Here is a 19,989-nt window from a genome sequence, read left to right as displayed (position 1 = left end):
TCCTCTAACCTACACATCCCAGGACTCTAAGGGGCAATTTTTTAACCTGGCCAATCAACCTAACCCGCACATCTTTGGACTGTGGGAGGAAACCGGTGCACCTGGAGGAAACCCACGCAGACACGAGGAGAATGTGCAAACTCCACACAGACAGTGACCCGAGCCGGGAATCGATCCCGGGACCCTGGAGCTGTGAAGCAGCAGTGCTAACCACTGTGCTACCGTGCCGCACATGAGTTCTGTTGCAGAGAACTCAGTTGAGGACTTTGAAGGGACAGCCTACAAAATAAGGCTGATCAGAATGCACACTGAAATGCTTACACAGAAAATGCTGGAAACAGTCAGTATTTTGGCAGCAACATTTCTTTCCACAGATGCTGCCTGACCTGCTGAGTATTTCCAGAATTTTCTGTTATTATTTCAGATTTCCAACATCTGCAATATTTTGCTTTTTTGCTTGGTGCATTGGCAGATCTGCCAGAAAGCTGGTTGTCACTGTCAAAAAGCATGGAGGAGTCTGATTCCAATTTTACATAGGTTTTACACAGAGCTGGAGCCAAGCCTTTCCAGTGTGCAAGTAGTGATCAACTCCACCTGCAGACCCATCCATAATACAGCATCTGATGGCTAATATCTCAGCTTCAATTGCAGGACAAGTCATGCAATGTCTGAGTACAGCAGTGGAGTTGGCCAACAGTTTCACACTGCAAAAGATATGTTTGATTCCTCCATGTTCCTTGTCAATGACCACAGCCAATGGCAAGCTTGTCAATGTACCAAGCATCTCATTATGCATATCCATCAGCTTTTTCCTGTCTGCTGCCCTATTAAACTCCTAACTATGCCTCAAGAACGCATGTGTGCAACCATCCCTTTGGGAAGCTGCCTCCTTGCCTATGCTTATCTCATGCCCTGGCTGCAGTCCAGTCTGAAGTATGTCCAGTATCAGTACCTGAACTGATGGCTGAGGATGTGAATTTGAATGAATGTTCCTTCATCACCATTCACTTTTCGACTTCCAGTTTTTATTCCTATACCACTGTCTGGGCAGGTTACAGAATTGGGTATCTGAAAAGTAGTGGATGGAAGGCTAACCAACAGAAGAAAGTCACAAGAGTTGGAGTGCAGTGAGAGGAGATGGGTGAAGCAACAGGTGTATGCTTAAACACTCTGAAATTTGTAAATTAGAAGGGATTGTGGGATGAAGAGCAAGTGGGATATGAGTTGGAGGATTACGTATTAACCATCACATTCAATGCTTTCAGCGCTGTCGCTGTTCACAACCTCAGTCATGACCACTAATGATGTTGGATTCTGTCTCTTCCATCAGGGTGAGGACATATAGCTATGCCTACACCCGACCAATTAGTTATTGCGGCCTCCAGCTTTGCAACACCTTATGCTGCAACAGGGAAGAAGTTTTGTCCGTATGTGTGGTGCAATATGTTTGTGTACTATTGCTGTCTGGTTTAATATCTGGTAATGTGTGCAAGCTGTGAGATATGGACAAGATGTTTGCAGCAATGTAGCATCTATGAGGGTGACATGAGGCATACGAGTGTTTGGTATGTATCATGATTGATGGGAATTGTTGGTAGGTGAGTGATGGGGTGTGGTATAATGAGGCTATAATGGGCAAGTTGTTGGATTTGGAAATGCATTTACTGACTTTTGCCAATCATGTGAGGTTATTGGATATTTTGCACTTGTTCAGGCCCTTGGGTCTGCACTCCACATCGACCAGCTGTCTGCTCCCAATATCTTTGGAAAGTTTGGCTGGAAGGCCTCCTGATGGTGGGATGAAATTACTCTGCATCTCCTCAACTAAGGCCTCTAGTACAGTGATGGAAAATCTTTCTGTCCTCCTAGATCGCATTCTCTTCTGCAACAAGTTTCAATGCTTGCTCCAGCTTTAATGCACCTCCCCTATAAGAGTTGCAGGTTGATGTTAAGTACATGTAGACCACATTTAAGTTACATTAGCTTGTTACGATTTTGTGCCTTCTGTTCAGGTTTTTAGTGCTGGGCTGGCTGTATGCAGAAATCATGTAAATAAGTTGGCGAGTATGAAATTTGCACACTCCCTACATCAAAAGCATCTAGCAGAAGTTAATCGTGCTTCAGAATTCCTGGATCTATTTTCAGGGTTCATCGAATTTTGCAGTTCTTGGCTGACCTTTATTTCTCCTCTTCAGGCACTGAGGCCAGCGAGAGTGCACATACTGTCACAGTGGCTTAGATCAGCCATATCAGAATGGAATCATGATTAAATCTATAAAACCCTAGCTGATTTCAGTGACAAGAAATTAGGGAAGTTTCATATTTGCCTTTTGGGACATTAGAAGAGCTTTGACATTTCTTTTTATTTGCATAAAAAGTGAATATTTTACTCAGCAGTGTCCTGAGCTGTTTTGCCATATGATAATCCATTGCGAAAAGATTAATTAGATTATGGAGAGAGCTTAATTATTTGTGTAAATGGGAAAAAAAGATTACAGAACAATTACTAAACTCTTTTTCGGACATAATGGGTAGAATGTAATCACCATAACAGGCGGCAAGTCCATTGGCGGCAAGTCCATTGGCTCCACTAAGAGCTACCAGCCAACTGGAAGCCATCAGCTCTCCTGTACCAGCAACGACAATGGGAGCAGTGTCGACTGCCAGAACTAGGAAACAGGTGAATGGTGCAGGCTCACTGGGGTCAGACAAGAAGATCTTGGTGAGGGTGGTGGGGCTTGTTTTGAGGGGTGTGAGAACCGTCACTCCTGATTAAGTACCACTGGCAGCATGTGAGGCCCTTAAGTGACCCTTAATTTGCCACTTAAGGCTTCAATTGACCTCCAGGCTGAAAAGCTGCCCTCCTGTCATTGACTATATCCAACAGGGGTGAGAATGCAGCGGAATCTCTATCCAGCACCATCCCACCCGATCACATGACTCCCCACCTCTGAACCTGCCTCCAAGCATTAAATTGAATCCAATGCCACAATTGCATGATAGTTTTATTATATAGTTGAATAGGTTATGTTGATCGAAAGCCTGAAACTCAGCATTACGTGGGAGTTTTATTAGACTAAATATCTAATGTTCAGAGAAAATATAGCGACATTTAATGAACTCAAGGGGAGAGATGCTTTCTACACCAATATCTTCTTCTAGATGTTTATATCTTTAAACAAAATTATTAAAAGCAGCATTTTTGCTTGTCATGTAATTTATTATGGCTTAAATGTACACCAGTATAAACTGTCGTTTCTTTCATTTTGTTTACTTAAATGGCAATGTGTGCTACAAATATCATTTTCTCCATCTTCTTCTTAATTGTAGCAAATGTGTTCCTGTTGTTTTTTTTTAGTGTGAAGTATTGGCTAAGAGAGAATTCAATCAAAAGATTTCAGCTTTCAACATAGGAGTGGCTGAAGCCAAAAAGAAATTGAAGAACTCAAAATGCAAAGACTCTCATGTAAGACATAAACAGCAGACCAAGAATCTGTTTTGGGAACTGTTTTTGTTTAAATAGATTTGACCTCTGATCTTAAAGACCCAAGGCTTCGATCGGAACTTTCCAGCTGTTTATGCCGGTGGGATCTTCTGGTCCCCGCCAATGGCCCTCCCTGCTGCAGGCCTCCCAGCCGTGAGGGGCGTATTCAATGGGAAACCCCATTGACAATGGCACCACCAGAAGGTCCTTCCATTGGCCAATGGCAGGCCGTCTGTGCTGCCACAAAACATGGAAAATCCTACCCTTTATATTTCAAAGTCAAAATCCAATTACTTGCTTCAAAGGCAAAACAAATGTAATCAATTGTGTGTGTTTAAAAATATTGTGATTCATGAAGGTAGAAATTCTGGTGACACAAGGGCAGTGTTGGGAGTATGCCATTGTAGAAATTCATGACTTGTCTCAAATTCAGGGGCTGGAGTATTAACTTAATAGGTTAATACCTTAATTAATAATAATGCATCCAGGTCACCCATTCAGTAGAATAAACAGAATGTCAGAGAAGGATCTTATCTAAAAGGGAAAGTATGGGGTGATCTTACCAAAAAATATTCTAAGTGCTGAACAAGTGAGAAGACTGGAGTTTCAGGTTTGCTTTTTCAGCGAGTTTTAAAAAAAGCAATCTTGTGGCACTTAGTCAAAAAAAGGTGCCAGGATGTGATTCTCGCCAGTCAGGGGGGGAGGGAGCAGAGCCCAATCTTGTCAGCGAAGCCAGCTGCTGAGCTCTAGGGGTGTCATTGCGCACGCACCCTGATTTCCCAATGTACTGTGTGCACATTGTGTACAGTGCACTGGGTGATTGCCTGACACTCCTCACCCCCCCAACTGCGTTCCTCCCACCTGGACATTGTCCACCCCACCTTCCCTGATCTCTGCCCCAGCCAATCAACACCCATTCACCCTTACGATCATTGCCCCAGCCAATCAACCCCCAGATCCCCGATCGCTGCCCTGGCCCAGCGATCGTGGGAGATGATAATTTCCCCCCCCCCCCCAGTGGGCAGTGCCAGGGTGCCAGCTGGGCAGTGCCACGTTGCCGGGCAGGTAATGCTAGGCAGGCACTGCCCAAGGAGCACTGCCCCGTCCTGCCCCTGACAACATGGGGGATTTCAATGGCCTTTGTTTCCACCAGCAAGGTCATCACATCTGGTTCCTGCTGGTGGGGACCATACATGATCCTCGCTGGTGAGGGCCTCAACTGGCGAGCAGGTAAGCAAGTGGACCTGGATGATAGTAATGGTAATCATGTTATAATTATTGAAATTTGCTCCACGCTCGCCGGCAAAACAGGGCTGCTAAGATCACAAACCCGATTTTTTTGCCTCTCGCCCGATTTCACTGGTGGGATGAGTCGGTAAGGTCACCCCCATAGACCCATTGAGTCAAAGAAGTACAAAGACTTTTATAAGAAGCTCGCAGGCTGGGCTGCAGCAAATCAGTTGCAATCAATCTCTCCAAGATGGACTACTATTTGATTATTTTTCTAGTTGAGGCTCACACGTGGCTGAGATGAGTGACCATTTGCAAATGTTGTTACAGCAGGGTTTACAATGGCATATCTAGCAGAATTCCCATAGTGTCCAGGAATACCCAGAATCTTAATGTCTCTCTTCTGACCAAAAGCCTGAACTCTTCCCAATATTTAGTAGTGAGACCATGACCAGAACACTATTAAATTTATTGGGGCAGCTTTTTAAAAGATTGACGCCTTGCAGCCAATTGAATTGAGCTCAACCATTAATTCAATATGGAAGCAAGTGAAGAAGGCACTCAGTAAAGCATATACCTTAGCCACACTGTGTTATCTCAATGTTATTACAATTATGCAGCTCTTCCTTGAGGCTTTTCCCTGCCTGGGTTGATGCTCTGTAATTACAAAGCTGATAAACATATTTTTTATTAAGACCTTCCATCACACTGAGGGGGCTTCAGGCCAATCCACATCCGAGAACCTGCTCTGAAAATTCTGTTCACATTTGACAGTTGTGAGAAATTCCACCACAGTAGCTGAAACAATCCACAACATTAAAATAATCAAAAACATTCTAAATAAACAACCCACAAAAGTATAAAATAAGTCATTTTGTCCTTTTTCCCCAATGTTAACATATCCTTTAGGAAATTCGGATCTGCATCTTTGGCAAAATCTAATCAGTTCTTCCTTAGGCCTTACACTATTTGTGTAAAGTTTCATTGCATTCCATCCATTATTTTTTGAGATAGATTGTACAGATGACACTGTGGTTAGCACTGCTGCCTCACAGCGCCAAGGATCCGGGTTCGATTCCCAGCTTGGGTAACTGTCTGTGTGGAGTCTGCACATTCTTCCCATGTCTGCGTGGGTTTCCTCTGGGTGCTCTGGTTTCCTCCCACACTCCAAACATGTGTGGGTTAAGTGGATTGACCATGCTAACTTGCCCCTTAGTGTCAGGGGGACTAGCTAAGGTAAGTGCATGGGGTTATGGGGATAGGGCCTGGGTGGGATTGTGTTCGGTGCAGACTCGATAGGCTGAATGGCTTCCTTCTGCACTGTAGAATTCTATGATTCTATGATATAACCAATGTTCTAGGGGGGAGTATTTGCTAGTGCTGTTGGGGAGGATTTAAACTGATATTGCAGAGAAAAGGGGACCAATGCAGGAAGTCAGAGGGAAGTAAAGTGGGGACAGAAACAAAAAGCAGTAAGTGGAAAAGTGGAAGGCAGAGAAACCAAAGACGAAAATCAAAAAGGGCGAGATTACATCATAATTCTAAGGGGGCAATAAATGCCAAAAAAAAGACAAGTCTAAAGGCTTGATGAGGGGTGCGGTCAACAGGAAGCCCTGTTGACAACACATGGGCCATAAGATCCCGCTGCAAGCGAGTAGTGCACTGCCTCCCGCTGCCACGAAACATGCTATGGAGGGGGAGGAAAATCCCATCCTGTATGTCCTAAAGACTCGCAGATCTTATCAAACAGCATGTACTTTCAGTGGTTTGCAACAGGCAGAGAGAGTATTGACTGTACTCAAACATCCTATGCTTGCAAAACTGAGAACACAACGTCTACCATTAGATGTGATTTCACAACTGGACAGCATATGTTGAATAATCCCAAGTGTGTTTAGAATTACACTAACGACCAATTTAGTATTACCAATCAGGCTCGCAGTGGAACTCACTTATGCTTTCTAGAAGCTGCCTATCTTCATATACAGTGAGCTGGATATTGAGCCCTCTCTCACCGTGCGTGGGAATGGAGGCTCCGCCTAAAAAATGCTGAGAGTTTGAAAAACTTGAATCTTGCCGGCAAGATCGCGTTTCCCGATTTTTGAAGTAACTTTGCTAGCAGAGTGATGTGGAACACATCGGGGAAGGGCAGAAACCTAATTTGAATGCATCAGCATCTCATTGGCAAGCACTAATGCCAGATAGTGAGGTCGCACTAAATATTCAGGTGGCGCCAGCATGACCTCACATTGCTGCCATTTACAACAGCTCTACATAAGCATAAACTTAATGCCTTCACCTCTGAGGGGGTTGGAGGCCAGAGATGAGGCACAGACGGCCATTACATCTCAGGCAATCCAACACTCAAGGGACACCAGGGAGAATGCTGAGGTCCCACAGAAGTGCAGCCTGGGGCTGGGGCTGAGAGCCACTGTTGCTTTCTGGCAAGTGGGGGAGGGGAGAGGTTGCTGGGGGTGGTTAGCATAGAGGCCTTAACTTACCTTCCCTTCATATCAAGTTGTCCTCTTGCTCCAACTGGATGTGCTGGTTGCCAAGCAGGCATTGCTTCCTCGCTCCTCCATGTTGGGCTATTGTTTAAACAGCAGCTGAGTGAGTGCCCTTTCTTGTTGGGAGCTTCAAGCTGGGAGAGAGGCGGCCACAACAGAGGGGCAGTACTGGGTGCAACTATGAGGTCTTAGGGTCCTGCTTTGGGAGAGGCCAGGTTGCAAGTGAAGTGTGAGGGTATCAGTGATGGGGAGCTACCCTGCCCCATGAGGCATAAAGACCCTCTCACTTGACAAAGGTTAAGTGAAACCCCCAGCCCTCACTCTGTCAATAGTGTGTGGTTGGAGGGGATTACTGGAAAGGAAGTTTAAATCCACGTCTCTGCAAACTCTGAGGGCAGGATTTTCTGGCCACACCCACCCTGAAACCAGAAAATCCCGCTCGAGGTCAACGGACATTTCCACGGTCCCGCCCCTTGCCCGTTACAATTCCTGTGGCAGGCAGAACGGGAAAATCCACCCCTGACTGTCAAGTACAGCAGTCAGAGGAACCTTATTATTCTTATTCAAGGGTATTTAACTGAACAGCATTGAAGAGCCAAGAGAATGAGGCTGCCCTCCGGGGAATTGCTTGAAAAACGAATTGAAAATCTCTTAAGATTCAGCTGTCTCTCGCCAAGATGTATGTTGTTGCCAGAGTGATTAACTGATGATTCCTTGAGGAGACCAGCGTGCCAGTTTAATAGCCAGAGCTAGTTCAATTTGCACAGTCTGGAGACAAAGGTTAAACCTTTGGAACACCAAGCCCCAAGAATGCAGAAGCATCTTGCAATTCAAGCCTCAACAATACACAGCTCGCACTGTGCAGAACCCGAGGCAAAGTAGGATGGTGATAGCAGACACCATTCACCCTGTTCCGTATCATGACTGGCACCATTTTTGAGGTGCCCCATTAGGATGCAGACTTATTGTCATGCACTCTCTCTACGCTACGCAAGGTCATGATTTATGTTCTTTGGCTGGAGGTGGGGGTGGGGGGAGCAGGGAATGTACAGGTCAGGTGCCATGATGCAATGGGGGCTCAACACTATTCATCCTTCTGGAGTACAGAGGAAGCTATTTGAGGGTGTGTCTGTATTGTCATGAGGGAGAGCAGAAATTCACACAGGTAATGGGAAGCACTTCACTGGAAGTCACAGGCACATGGAGCGATGATGGTCAGGGCTCGGTTAGGATTCCTCAGCACTCACTGTGGTGTTCTCACTCAGTGCATGATTCATCAGAACCATGGAGCTTGTTGAGTTGGGATTGGGATCGGGATTGACCAGCAGCAGAGACAATGACGTACTGCTGCATGTGGCCAGGACCTGTGGTCTGCAGTTGCTCAGGGAGCAGGACCACACCTGGAGGAACAATGTCAGAAACAGATCAGCTAAAAAATTTCCAGCGCTGATGTTCCTACCTTGTGTTGTCTGAGCTGCTGTGCCGGAGAAGACTGCGTCTGTCCTGGGGAACAGTGGACCACCCCTGTCACATGCTGCATGTGATGGCACCCTATGGAACTGCAGGACACCCAGTACTTGTAGCCCTTAAAGTTACAGCTGCTCTGAACTTTTATTCTCGCAGTTCATTCCAGGGCAGCATCTTCCAGTCTGCCATCCACAAATGTATTAGCGAGGTGACAGGTGGCCTTGATGCCAGGGATGATATATTTATCAACTTTGACCAGGCCCAGGCAAGCCAGGATGCGAAGGTGATGTGCATCGCCCACCTAGCAGGGATGCCCCAGGTGCAAGGTCTGATGGACTGCACCCACGTGGCTCTTAAGTCATGGCGGCGTGCAGTGCCATTCAGAAATCGCAAGGATTCCAGTCCCTCAATGCCCAACTCATCAGCGACCACACGATGCGCCTCTTGCTGGTGTGTATCCATAGTTACATCTTGGGCCGCTCATAAAACCCAGCCGTCTTTGAGGGAAAGCGGCAGCTGGAGGGATGGACAAGGAAAACCTACTCAGGAGGTGGCTGATGACGCCAGTGCGGAGGCCACACACACACCTGTGGAGACGTGATACAATAAGGCTCATGCTTCAATGGGCTATTGAAGGTGTGGTTCCGGTGCCTGGACTAGTAGGGGGGTGCCCTACAATACTGCTGCCGGAAAGTTTCTGCATCATTGTGGTCTGCTGTGCTCTTCATAACCTAGACCTGGAGGAGATGGGTGAGTGCCAGATCTCTTCGGGTGAGGAGGATGTTGAGGAGGGCAGTGGGCCTGACGATGCTGAGGAGGAGGAAGAACGCTGGGCAGTGGATCGGGAGGAATTGGGAAATGAGCAAGGGTTGCCCTGATTGCCTCTTGTTTCAGGGATGAGCAAGATTAGCAGGTGATGGGGGCCTGGTGGTCCAACATGGGATAGAGGGGCAGCTGGAGTGTGGTTCAGAAGCCCCACCGTCCTCTGGCTTAGATATTCATAGATTCCACCCAGTGCCTTCACCATGCTGTTGAAGCCCCGAATCATGGAGTTCATGCCCTCAGATATGGAGGTCTGAACTGTGGATGGCACCCTCGCAGTGTTGGCCTCATTACGCTGGAGTGATGCCACCTTCTCCTTGGACAGTATGCGATGGGACTTCACAGTTGGCCTTGCTGGTCTCCTGCATTCCTCCGAGTGCCAGTTCCCTAGGACATCCCTGCCTTCACCAGCCGTGGATCTTCAGCTGTGAGGTGCTCACCAGTGAGTAACCCAGAAACCTGTCTACTTATTGAACCCACCGAGGTGAGAGTATCTGTGCTGGTGCCGGGTGCGGGTGACAGCTGCAATGCCTCTTCCATGATGGGAGTCCAAGAAGTCTCCCTCTGAGCTGCTTGTCCATTGGGCCCACGGAGCTGGAGGATGGTCTGTCCTGCTCTGCTGCTTTGCCTGGCATTAGTGCTTTACAGGGGATAAAGGAGGGAACATTAATTATTCACTTGAGACCTGGAGAATGACAGCGTGTCTTGAGGATTCTCACATTTGTCTGCTGCCCTCACTTTACCATCAGCGCAGGCACACTCTTCCTCCTCCCCAGCCTCTCCTCAATGTTGTCTCCTCAAATGGTGTGAAGGTTCTGAGTTCTGGCATTACTCTGGCTGGGTTTGCTTGTTGTGGTTGATTTCGTCCTGCTTTGACACAGATAGGTAGTGTGCAGGCGGCAGTGTTAACATTTAAGGTGGTGATGAGGTGTGGATTTTGAGTGGGAGCTGGAGTGTGAGGAGCATGGCAGTGAGTGGGGGTGGGGGGGGGGGAGAATATGGCAACTGAGGGAGGGGGGAAAAGGGTCTCCTTACAGGTGCTGGCAAAGCCCAGAGTGGCTGGGTGAGAGAAAAGGTTGGAGCTGTGAGGGTATATGGGGGGTCCAGTAAAAGACTGCAAGAGGCTCTGTTACCCTCGCAGAACAAAAAAGATCATTCATCTTCTTGCGGCACTTCTGCCCTGTCCTCTTTTGCAGCAAGCTGGCACTCACCAAGGCTTCCACTGCATCCTGGGGGTTGTAGCGGGATCCTCTTTTTAACTCCACTGGGCTTATTTTAGGTTGGGTTCTCCGTCACCCAAACCCCACCAATGCCCGAGTGATTCTCTCTCTTGCCGATGAAACAATGGCCACCTTGCGTCTACTTCACTAGAGTAGCGCTCCCAAGAGAGAGAAAAGGAAACTGCTGCCTATCCACTACCTGGCAGTCTTTCCTGAGTGGGCGGTTTCGAAGCGCCCAGGGTACCCTCAGTTCTAGACTCCGGAATTATGGTAAGGAATATTTATATTGTGACTTAGTCAGAGATCATTGGTGAGAAATTGAAAAGATCAAAACGGACTCCAACGGAAGTCAAAGATATATATATATATATATTTATTAAAACATCAAGGTCAAAGGTCGGCAAACACCAGGAAAACAACACACCATGCCTTATGCTCTATAAGACTATAAGCTATGGAAGGAATACTAAGACGGACACCTCGGAATTCTTACTTTATACAAGTTTACCAGTGTCTTAAACTATGAAAGGTGCATGCAAAAGCCCCCCCACTTTCCCCAAAGCCTCATCCACTATGATGATCTCGGGAACTTCGCGAATTACCAGGGGATACTCACAATCCTAGTTTAAATTGTTCAGTGGGCTTCAGGCTGCGTACTGGAGACGACCGAGTGGAGAGTGCTGTAATGCTGGTCCAAAGAGAAAAGAGAGCGATGGCCGACGTGACCATCCTTTTATATTGTAAACTTGAATTCTTTTTCCAGCCAACTCCGCCCCCCTTCCAACCGGCAGTTTCCATAGACAAAGGCTTGCTAGGGTTATCTGCAGCTGCGATCTTACAATCCATAGAGACCAGATGGTCCCATCCCAGGTGATAGGTCCCTTGCTGTCCTGTATTGTTCCATCGGAGATCGTTTAATTGTTTTCCCATTAGGGAAATGGGCTTCTCCTCGCTCTTGGACAAGGCCATTATCACCTGTATTGTGTCCAGACCAGGTGCATTGTCTTGCTGCCGGCCTAGTCTGGTGATGTCGTGAGGTTCTTTTTGTGCTGCTGATAACCTAATCAGCAGTCTGTCTGGTTTCTGGCTGCTTGCAATTTTTGGACTGGGCCCCTTCACACACACACACACACACACACAGGCTGGCTGGGCTCACAGACCAGGTCAAGTCCTGCAGTCAAGTGTAGCCACTTTCACAGTTCTTTAGGGTTCAAGTCCTTTTCCCAGCTCATAAAAAAAGGCCTGAGTTGCCCGAAAAACTTACAGGGTGGGGGGCTTTCTGGCAGCCATCCCCTGCAATCGATCTGGAACAAATGCTGGGGAGCATTTTATATGGAGCTCTCCAGTGATTGCTGCGATTAAGTTAGGTCAGGGCGGGCAAATCAGAGGGTGCAGGTGTGGCGTGATTCTCGTGGCCATAAGAACTCAAGATTCAGTCTGAAATTACACTGGAGCCATTGGTGGATTCAATCCATTTTTCTCACCAGAACTGACACATTGCGAAATTCTGTTAAGATCGCCCCCAGACAAAAGGGACATGCCCAGGCATTGCACCTTCTTTTTAGAATTAAACAAAAGCACAGAGAATTGTCCAAGCCAATACTGCATTGAATGTACTTCAGGCACCATTCAGGTGCGGGACATAACCGTGTAAAATTGGAAATTAATGCAGACACTGTAGGTCCATATTGGTTTACTGTGATTGCTTTGTAAACTGAGATTTTAATATATATATGTATCATTTAAGCATGAATCTGTGATTTTATGTTGGGAGAGCAGGATCTCTTGTCAACAGCACATCTCCTGGATTTTAAATCTTTGTTTTCATTTCAAATATAACAATTGAGTGTATCCGTGGTCAGACTTGGCAATGTAACTTGCATTTAGTTTTGAAAAGTAATTGCTTAAAAGTTTAAATTGCATGCTTTTACTCCTTAAAGATTAAAATTATGAAATCTAATAATTCAATACAATGTTGAAATTTTGTTACTTAATGCATAATATATCTGGAAATAACGTTGAAGAGTTTGTTTTTAGAATGGATACATTTTCCAAAAGAGACTCTTGACACCACCAGTCTTTCTGAAGCAACAGCAATATGCGCAGTGTCTGACTGAACAAATTCAAGAGAAGAAGCAAAGAGAAGAAAGAAAGAAACAGGATGATGAGTTTATGGATCGCTTGGAACAAGTGCAGTTGGCTGAAGAGTATGTTTTTTCAATTTATTGTTGGGATGTGGGCTATATTGATGTAACAGTGTTTGTCCAATGAAATTGGCTCACTTAAATGGCTGCAGTTATACATTGCTGTTGGCAGGTCCACATGCATCAAATTCTCAATTATACTCTCAAGGCAAGCGGTAGGAGAATAAATAGTGGTCTTTTTGTCACAAGATCATTTGGAAGATCAGTATTTAATACCCATGAGAAGGTGGTGGTGAGCCAGCTTTTTAAACCACAGTAGTTTGTCATAGTGATCTTGATACAGTTTAATAGCTTGCTAGACCATTTTAGACAGCAGCTGAGACTCAACCATTGCTTCATTCCCTGAAGGACATTTGTAGATGTTGTGGGTTCTTCAAATCACCAACATCCAGTTTTATGGTCACCTTTGTTGATATTAGCTTTACATTTAATTAATTGAATTGAAATTCTCCAACTACTATGGTAGGATGTGAACTCATGCACCTAGATTATTAGTCCAGGCCTCTGGATTACTAGTCCAGTAAAATGACCAAAATACCACTATACCCGGTAGATTGATGACATAACTCAACATTGATCTTGCACACCTTGCAAAATTTGCCAATAACACGGTGGAGGACACAAATAGTTTGCCAAATATTAACGATAGAGGGTTGGCAGCAGGAGAAATACTTAATACAATTAATGTTACCAGAGAGGCAGTGCTGGGTAGACTAATGGGACTGAAGGTGGACAAGTCCCCGGGTCCGGATGGAATGCATCCCAGGGTATTGAAAGAAATGTCAGAGGTAATAGTGGATGCGTTAGTGATTATTTATCAAAACTCGTTGCATTCTGGGGTAGTGCCGGTTGATTGGAAAACGGCTAATGTTACGCCGCTGTTTAAAAAAGGAAGGAGACAAAAGGCGGGTAACTATAGGCCGGTCAGCTTAACGTCTGTAGTAGGGAAAATGCTGGAATCCATTATTAAAGAGGAGATAGCAGGGCATCTGGATAGAAATGGTTCGATCAATCAGACGCAGCATGGATTCATGAGGGGAAAGTCGTGCTTGACGAACATGTTGGATTTTTATGAAGATGTGACTAGGGCGGTTGATGGAGGAGAACCGGTGGATGCGGTGTTTTTGGATTTCCAAAAGGCGTTTGATAAGGTGCCCCATAAAAGGCTGCTGAAGAAGATTAGGGCACACGGAGTTGGGGGTAGTGTGTTAAAGTGGATTGGGGACTGGCTATCCGACAGGAAGCAAAGAGTCGGAATAAATGGGTGTTTTTCCGGTTGGAGGAAGGTAACTAGTGGCGTGCCGCAGGGATCGGTACTCGGGCCGCAACTATTTACCATTTATATAGATGATCTGGAGGAGGGGACGGAGTGTAGGGTAACAAAGTTTGCAGACGACACAAAGATAAGTGGAAAAGTGAATCGTGTGGAGGACAAGAGAAGATCTGCAGAGAGATTTGGACAGGCTGAGTGAGTGGGCGAGGATATGGCAAATGGAGTATAACGTTGATAAATGCGAGGTTACACACTTTGGAGGAAATAATAACAAATGGGATTACTATCTCAATGGAAACAAATTAAAACATGCTACCGTGCAAAGGGACCTGGGGGTCCTTGTGCATGAGACGCAAAAGCCCAGTCTGCAGGTACAACAGGTGATCAAGAAGGCAAATGGGATGTTGGCCTATATCGCGAGGGGGATAGAATATAAAAGCAGGGATGTCTTGATGCACCTGTACAGGGCATTGGAATACTGTGTGCAGTATTGGTCCCCTTATATGAGGAAGGATATATTGGCATTGGAGGGAGTGCATAGAAGGTTCACCAGGTTGATACCGGAGATGAGGGGTTTGGATTATGAGGAGAGGCTGAGGAGATTGGGTTTGTACTCGTTGGAGTTTAGAAGGATGAGGAGGGATCTTATGGAGACTTATAAGATAATGCGGGGGCTGGATAGGGTGGAGGCGGAGAGATTCTTTCCACTTAGTAAGGAAGTTAAAACTAGAGGACACAGCCTCAAAATAAAGGGGAGTCGGTTTAAGACAGAGTTGAGGAGGAACTTCTTCTCCCAGAGGGTGGTGAATCTCTGGAATTCTCTGCCCACTGAGGTGGTGGAGGCTACCTCGCTGAATATGTTTAAAGCGCGGATGGATGGATTCCTGATCGGTAAGGGAATTAAGGGTTATGGGGATCAGGCGGGTAAGTGGTACTGATCCACGTCAGATCAGCCATGATCTTATTGAATGGCGGGGCAGGCTCGAGGGGCTAGATGGCCTACTCCTGCTCCTATTTCTTATGTTCTTATGTTCTTATAACACAAAAATAGGTAGGAAAGTAAATTGTGAAGAGGACATATGGAGCCTACAAAAGGACATATATAGGTTAAGTGGGTGGGCAAACACCTAACAAATTGAGTATAATATAGGGAAATGTGAAATTGTCCACTTTTGCAGAAAAATTAAAAAAGAATAATGGGCAGAATTTTTCAAAAAAATGGAAAAGTGGCAGGTTCTGACTGAAAACTGGTGTGCATCCACCAGAGAAACAGGCAGATTTTCTGCTGAGATCTTCCCACACTTCGTCATTTAAAAGAGGGTTTGTTTTGCATCCAATTTTGTGAGGGGTGGGCCTAAAAAGATATCAGTATACGCAGCTCCACATAGATAAAGGGCATCCAGACCTCAAATTGATGTTAAAGAACCCCCTCCCTAATTGAATTTAAAGACCCCTTTCCCTTGTCCCCCACTGACATTAGGAACCCCCACCCTGCCCCCATCAACGATTGCTGGGATCAACCGCCCCCCAACAATGATTGCCAGCATCAACCAACACTCCCACCCCCTATCATTGTTTGCCAGCATCAACCCCGTCACTAATGTTGTGGGCATCATGGCTCTCTCGATGGGTCTCCCTTTAAGCCCCACCCCTTCAGGTCCCACCCCTTGGCAGGTTGGCCCTGCTGGGGTGCCATGTCCCTGACTACCCAAGGGCAACACTGACCTCTGAGCCCCTGGTGTGGGCATTATGTCTGATCTCCATTTTTGGAGGTCAGTGGTGAGTCCTGTTGGATTGTAAAGCTCTTAGATGCAGAAGGATCTGGGTGTCTTAGTGCATGAATCACAAAAGGTGAGAAGGTACAGCAAGGGCAGCATGGTGGCACAGTGGTTAGCACTGCTGCCTTACAGCACCAGGGACCTGGGTTCGATTCCAGCTTGGGTCACTGTCTGTACGGAGTCTGCATGTTCTCCTCGTGTCTGCGTGGGATTCCTCTGGGTGCTCCGATTTCCTTCCGCAGTTCAAAAGATATGTTATCATGTTATCATGCATTGCCCATGCTAAATTCTCCCTCAGTACACCCGAAAAGACGCCGGAGTGTGGCATCTAGGGGATTTTCACAGTAACTTCATTGCTGTGTTAATGTAAGCCTACTTGTGGCACTAATAAATAAGTTAAAACTAAACTAAAAAGTGATTAGAAAGCTAATAGAATGTTATTGTTTATTGAGATGGAAATTTATCACAGAAGTAGGGAGGATATGCTTCAGTTTTATAGGGCACTGGTGAGACCACATCTCGAGTACTGTGTACAATATTAAGAAAAGACGCAAATGCATTTGAAGTAGTTCAGAGAAAGTTTACTAAACTAATACCTGGAATGGACAGGTTGTCTTATGTGGACAGGTTGGGTAGATTGAGTTTGAGGCAACTTGTTTGAAACCTTTAAAATACTGAAGGGTCTTTACAGGGTGAATGTGGTGAGGATGTTTCCTAGAACCATGGATCACTTTAAAAATAAGGGGTCGCTCATTTAAGACAGATGAGGAGAAATGGTTTCTCTTAGAGTGACATGAGTCTTTGGAACTCTCTTCCACAAAAGGTAGAATCTTTGAATATTTTTAAGATAGAGCTAGACAGATTCTTGATTAGCAAAGGGTGAAAGGTTATTGGGGGTTGGCAGGAATGTGGGGTTGAGGTTACAGTCAAATCAGACATGATCTTATTGAATGGCGAAGAAGCTGGAAGGGCCGGGTGGCTTTGCATGCATATAGTTGTATGTTCTAGTGAATGAACAGCAATACTGGAAAGGACTAAAATGGTGATAGCAATAAGGATGGGGGTGTGGGAGAATGTTGGAATAAATGATTCAAAAAATGTTGCAATTTTCAAAAGAATTTACTTTCATAGTTGTGGCAATTATGATGATTTCTGTAGAGACCTATAACTTGTAAAGCAAGATTTGAACTTTCATTTGATAGTTAAATGATTTCACATTTTGAAACTTCTATTGTAACAAATTACTGAAAACATATTGACTAAATGCTTTTCTCTTTTTGTAAGCAACCTATACTTTGAACTACAGAACGTGACATTCTCTTTTCACTCTTATCACCCATTGCATTCTGCATGGAATTATAGTCACTTTAGCAAACAGTCCACAGTTGCATCCAGTTCCCAATGAGTTCCTGTATTTCTGTTTCATGGAGTAGTAACTTTGAGTGACTGTCTGCAGATGATTTCCACAGCTTTCAGAGAGTTCCTTAGATCCGCCATCAGCAGTGAAGCCTGTCCCGATGATTCTTCATCCCCTGACCATCCAAGAACAAATCTCCTGGAAACCTTAGATGGCTGCAGGATACATCTCTTCCAAAAGAGGCCGTCTCCCTCCTTTATCTGGCTGTGGTAGATCGCAAAGCTAAGCAGCCTCTTCTGTCTGCTGATCTTACAAAATCTCCTGTTTGTCTGAGATATTGATTTGAAGGGAACCTGTAACTTGATCTTAAAAATGGCTCCCTCTGCCCCCACTTCCCCATAGATGGTACACTGTGCTGCTACTTGCATCGGTGGTGGATAGATTAATATTGCATCCAGGTGGAACTGCTGATTAGCTATTCTTAACCCCAGCTCCCTTTCATCTTAGAGGTAAATGGACAGTTTACTGCACAACTGTTTACAACCCAATACCTCCAACACCTTTCTGGGACTTTGAGAGGCTCAGAATCTATTCACTGCAAACTCAAAGAATGCTGCAATTGTCTTCAAATACCTTGAACCCCTTCATCCTGCTTAACCCCACCCCCACCCCACCATCTCACCACCCCAATATTTCACTAAAAACATCTTAAGTCTTCCTTTGCCATAATGTTAAAGCTACAGTCCCAAAGTGTAATATTTTTAAAAACATATTTGTTCACGGGATGTGGACTTCGCTGGCTAAGTTAGCATTTGTTGCTCATCGCTAAATGTCCCTGAGCAAGTGGTAGTGAGCCACCTTCTTGAACTGCTGCAGTCCATGTGGTGTAGGTACACCCACAGTGCTGTTAAAAAGGGAGTTCCAGGATTTTGATCCAGCAACAGTGCAGGAATGACGATATAGTTCCAACTCGGAATGGTATGTGGCTTAGAGGGGAAATTGCAGGTGGTGATGTTCCCATGTATATGTGTCCCTTTTAGGTGGTTGTGGGTTTGAAAGGTGCTGTCGAAGGAGCCTTGGTGCACTGCATCCTCGAGATGATACACTGTGCTGCTACTTGCATCTGTGGTGGATAGAGTGAATGTTTATAAAGTGGGCTACTTTAGCCTGATTGGTGTTGAGCTCCTTGAGTGTTGTTAGAGTTGCACTCAACAATTCAAGTGGAGTAAATTCCATTACACTCCTGACTTGTGCCTTCTAGATGGTGGACAATTTAGGTGAGTTACATGCTGCAGAATTCCTAGCCTTTATTCTGTTCTTGTAGCCACAGTATTTATATGGTTGAACCAGTTCAGTTTCTGGTCAAAGGTAACTCCCTCCAGAATGCTGATAGTAGGAGATTCGGCAATGGTAATGTGATAGAATGTCAAGGGGAGATGATTAAATTCTCTCTTGTTGGGGATCGATCTTGACTGGTAACTTATGTGGCGTCAATATCATTTGTCACTTATCAGTCCAGGCCTGATTGTTGTCCAGATCTTGCTGCATCTGAACTCAGACTGCTTCAGACTCAGGAGTCATGACTATTGCTGAATATTGTGCAATCAACAGTAAACACCTCCAATTCTGACTTTATGATGGCGGAAAGGTCACTGATGAAGCAGCTGAAGATGGTTTGGTCTTGGTCACCATCCTGAGGAATTCCTACAGCAATGTTCTGGGACTGAGATGGTTGACCGCCAACAACCATAACCATCTTTTTTTGTGTGAGCAATAACTCCAAACAGTGGAATGTTTTCCCTCTGATTCCCATTGACCTCAGTTTTGCTAAGGTTTCTTTTGCCACGCTCGGTCAAATGCTGCCTTGATGTCAAGGCAGTCATTCACATCTCAACTTTTTGATTCAGCACATTTGTCCACGTTTGGACTATGGCTGTACTGAGGTCAGATGTTGAGTGGACCTGGTGGAATCCAACGTGAGTATCAGTGAGCAGGTTATGGCTGAGCAAGTGCCGCTTGATAGCATTGTTGATGACATTTTCTATCATTTTGCTGATAATTGAAAGTGGATTGATGATGCAGTATTTGGCCAGGTTGGGGTTATTCTGAATTTTGTTGACAGGAGAAAAGTTATAGCTAATGGAACGAAAGGGACAGTAGCAGCATAGATACAAAATTGACTGAGTAATAGGGAGAAGAGAGTAATGGTCAATGGACTTTTTTGGGCCAGAGGAACGTTTGGTGGGTAGAACATGGATAGACTATATAAAATAAGAGATAAAATTCTTAAAGGGGTGCAGGAGCAGTGGGACCTAGGTGCATATCTACATAGATCATTGAAGATGGCAGGAGAGGTGGAGAGAGCAGCTAATAAAGCATGTAGCATTCTTTGCTAACCACTTTTTGATCCCTCTCCCATATTGATTTAAAAATAGTCTCTCTCCAGTCTGCTTTTGTAACTTACTTCAGGCCTATGTTCTAGCCTGCATGCATTGTATTTCCAACTTTATACTGTGCACCTTGCTTTTTCTACTATCATAGCAGAGCCTTCAGTCAATACATTTATGCATTACTAATTTTCCTTCCAAAAGCCTTCCACACTGCTGGATCTCCCTCTATCTTTACCTTTAAAAGTTTCACCAAAACT

General features: G+C 45.2%; 1 protein-coding gene across 1 annotated transcript in view; it reads left to right on the top strand.

The window, feature by feature from the left end:
• The window catches only part of LOC144499451 (coiled-coil domain-containing protein 81-like), a 91,021-nt gene that overhangs the window by 56,596 nt on the left and 14,436 nt on the right, over positions 1-19,989 (top strand). The window contains exons 10-11 of the mRNA XM_078221437.1: positions 3,359-3,466; positions 12,768-12,937. Coding sequence (XP_078077563.1) covers positions 3,359-3,466; positions 12,768-12,937 — 278 coding nt within the window. The remainder of the gene's footprint in view (positions 1-3,358; positions 3,467-12,767; positions 12,938-19,989) is intronic.

The sequence above is a fragment of the Mustelus asterias genome, chromosome 10 (genome assembly GCF_964213995.1).
Source record: "Mustelus asterias chromosome 10, sMusAst1.hap1.1, whole genome shotgun sequence".
NCBI classification, from domain to species: domain Eukaryota; kingdom Metazoa; phylum Chordata; class Chondrichthyes; order Carcharhiniformes; family Triakidae; genus Mustelus; species Mustelus asterias.
This window is presented reverse-complemented; position numbering and strand designations above follow the sequence as displayed.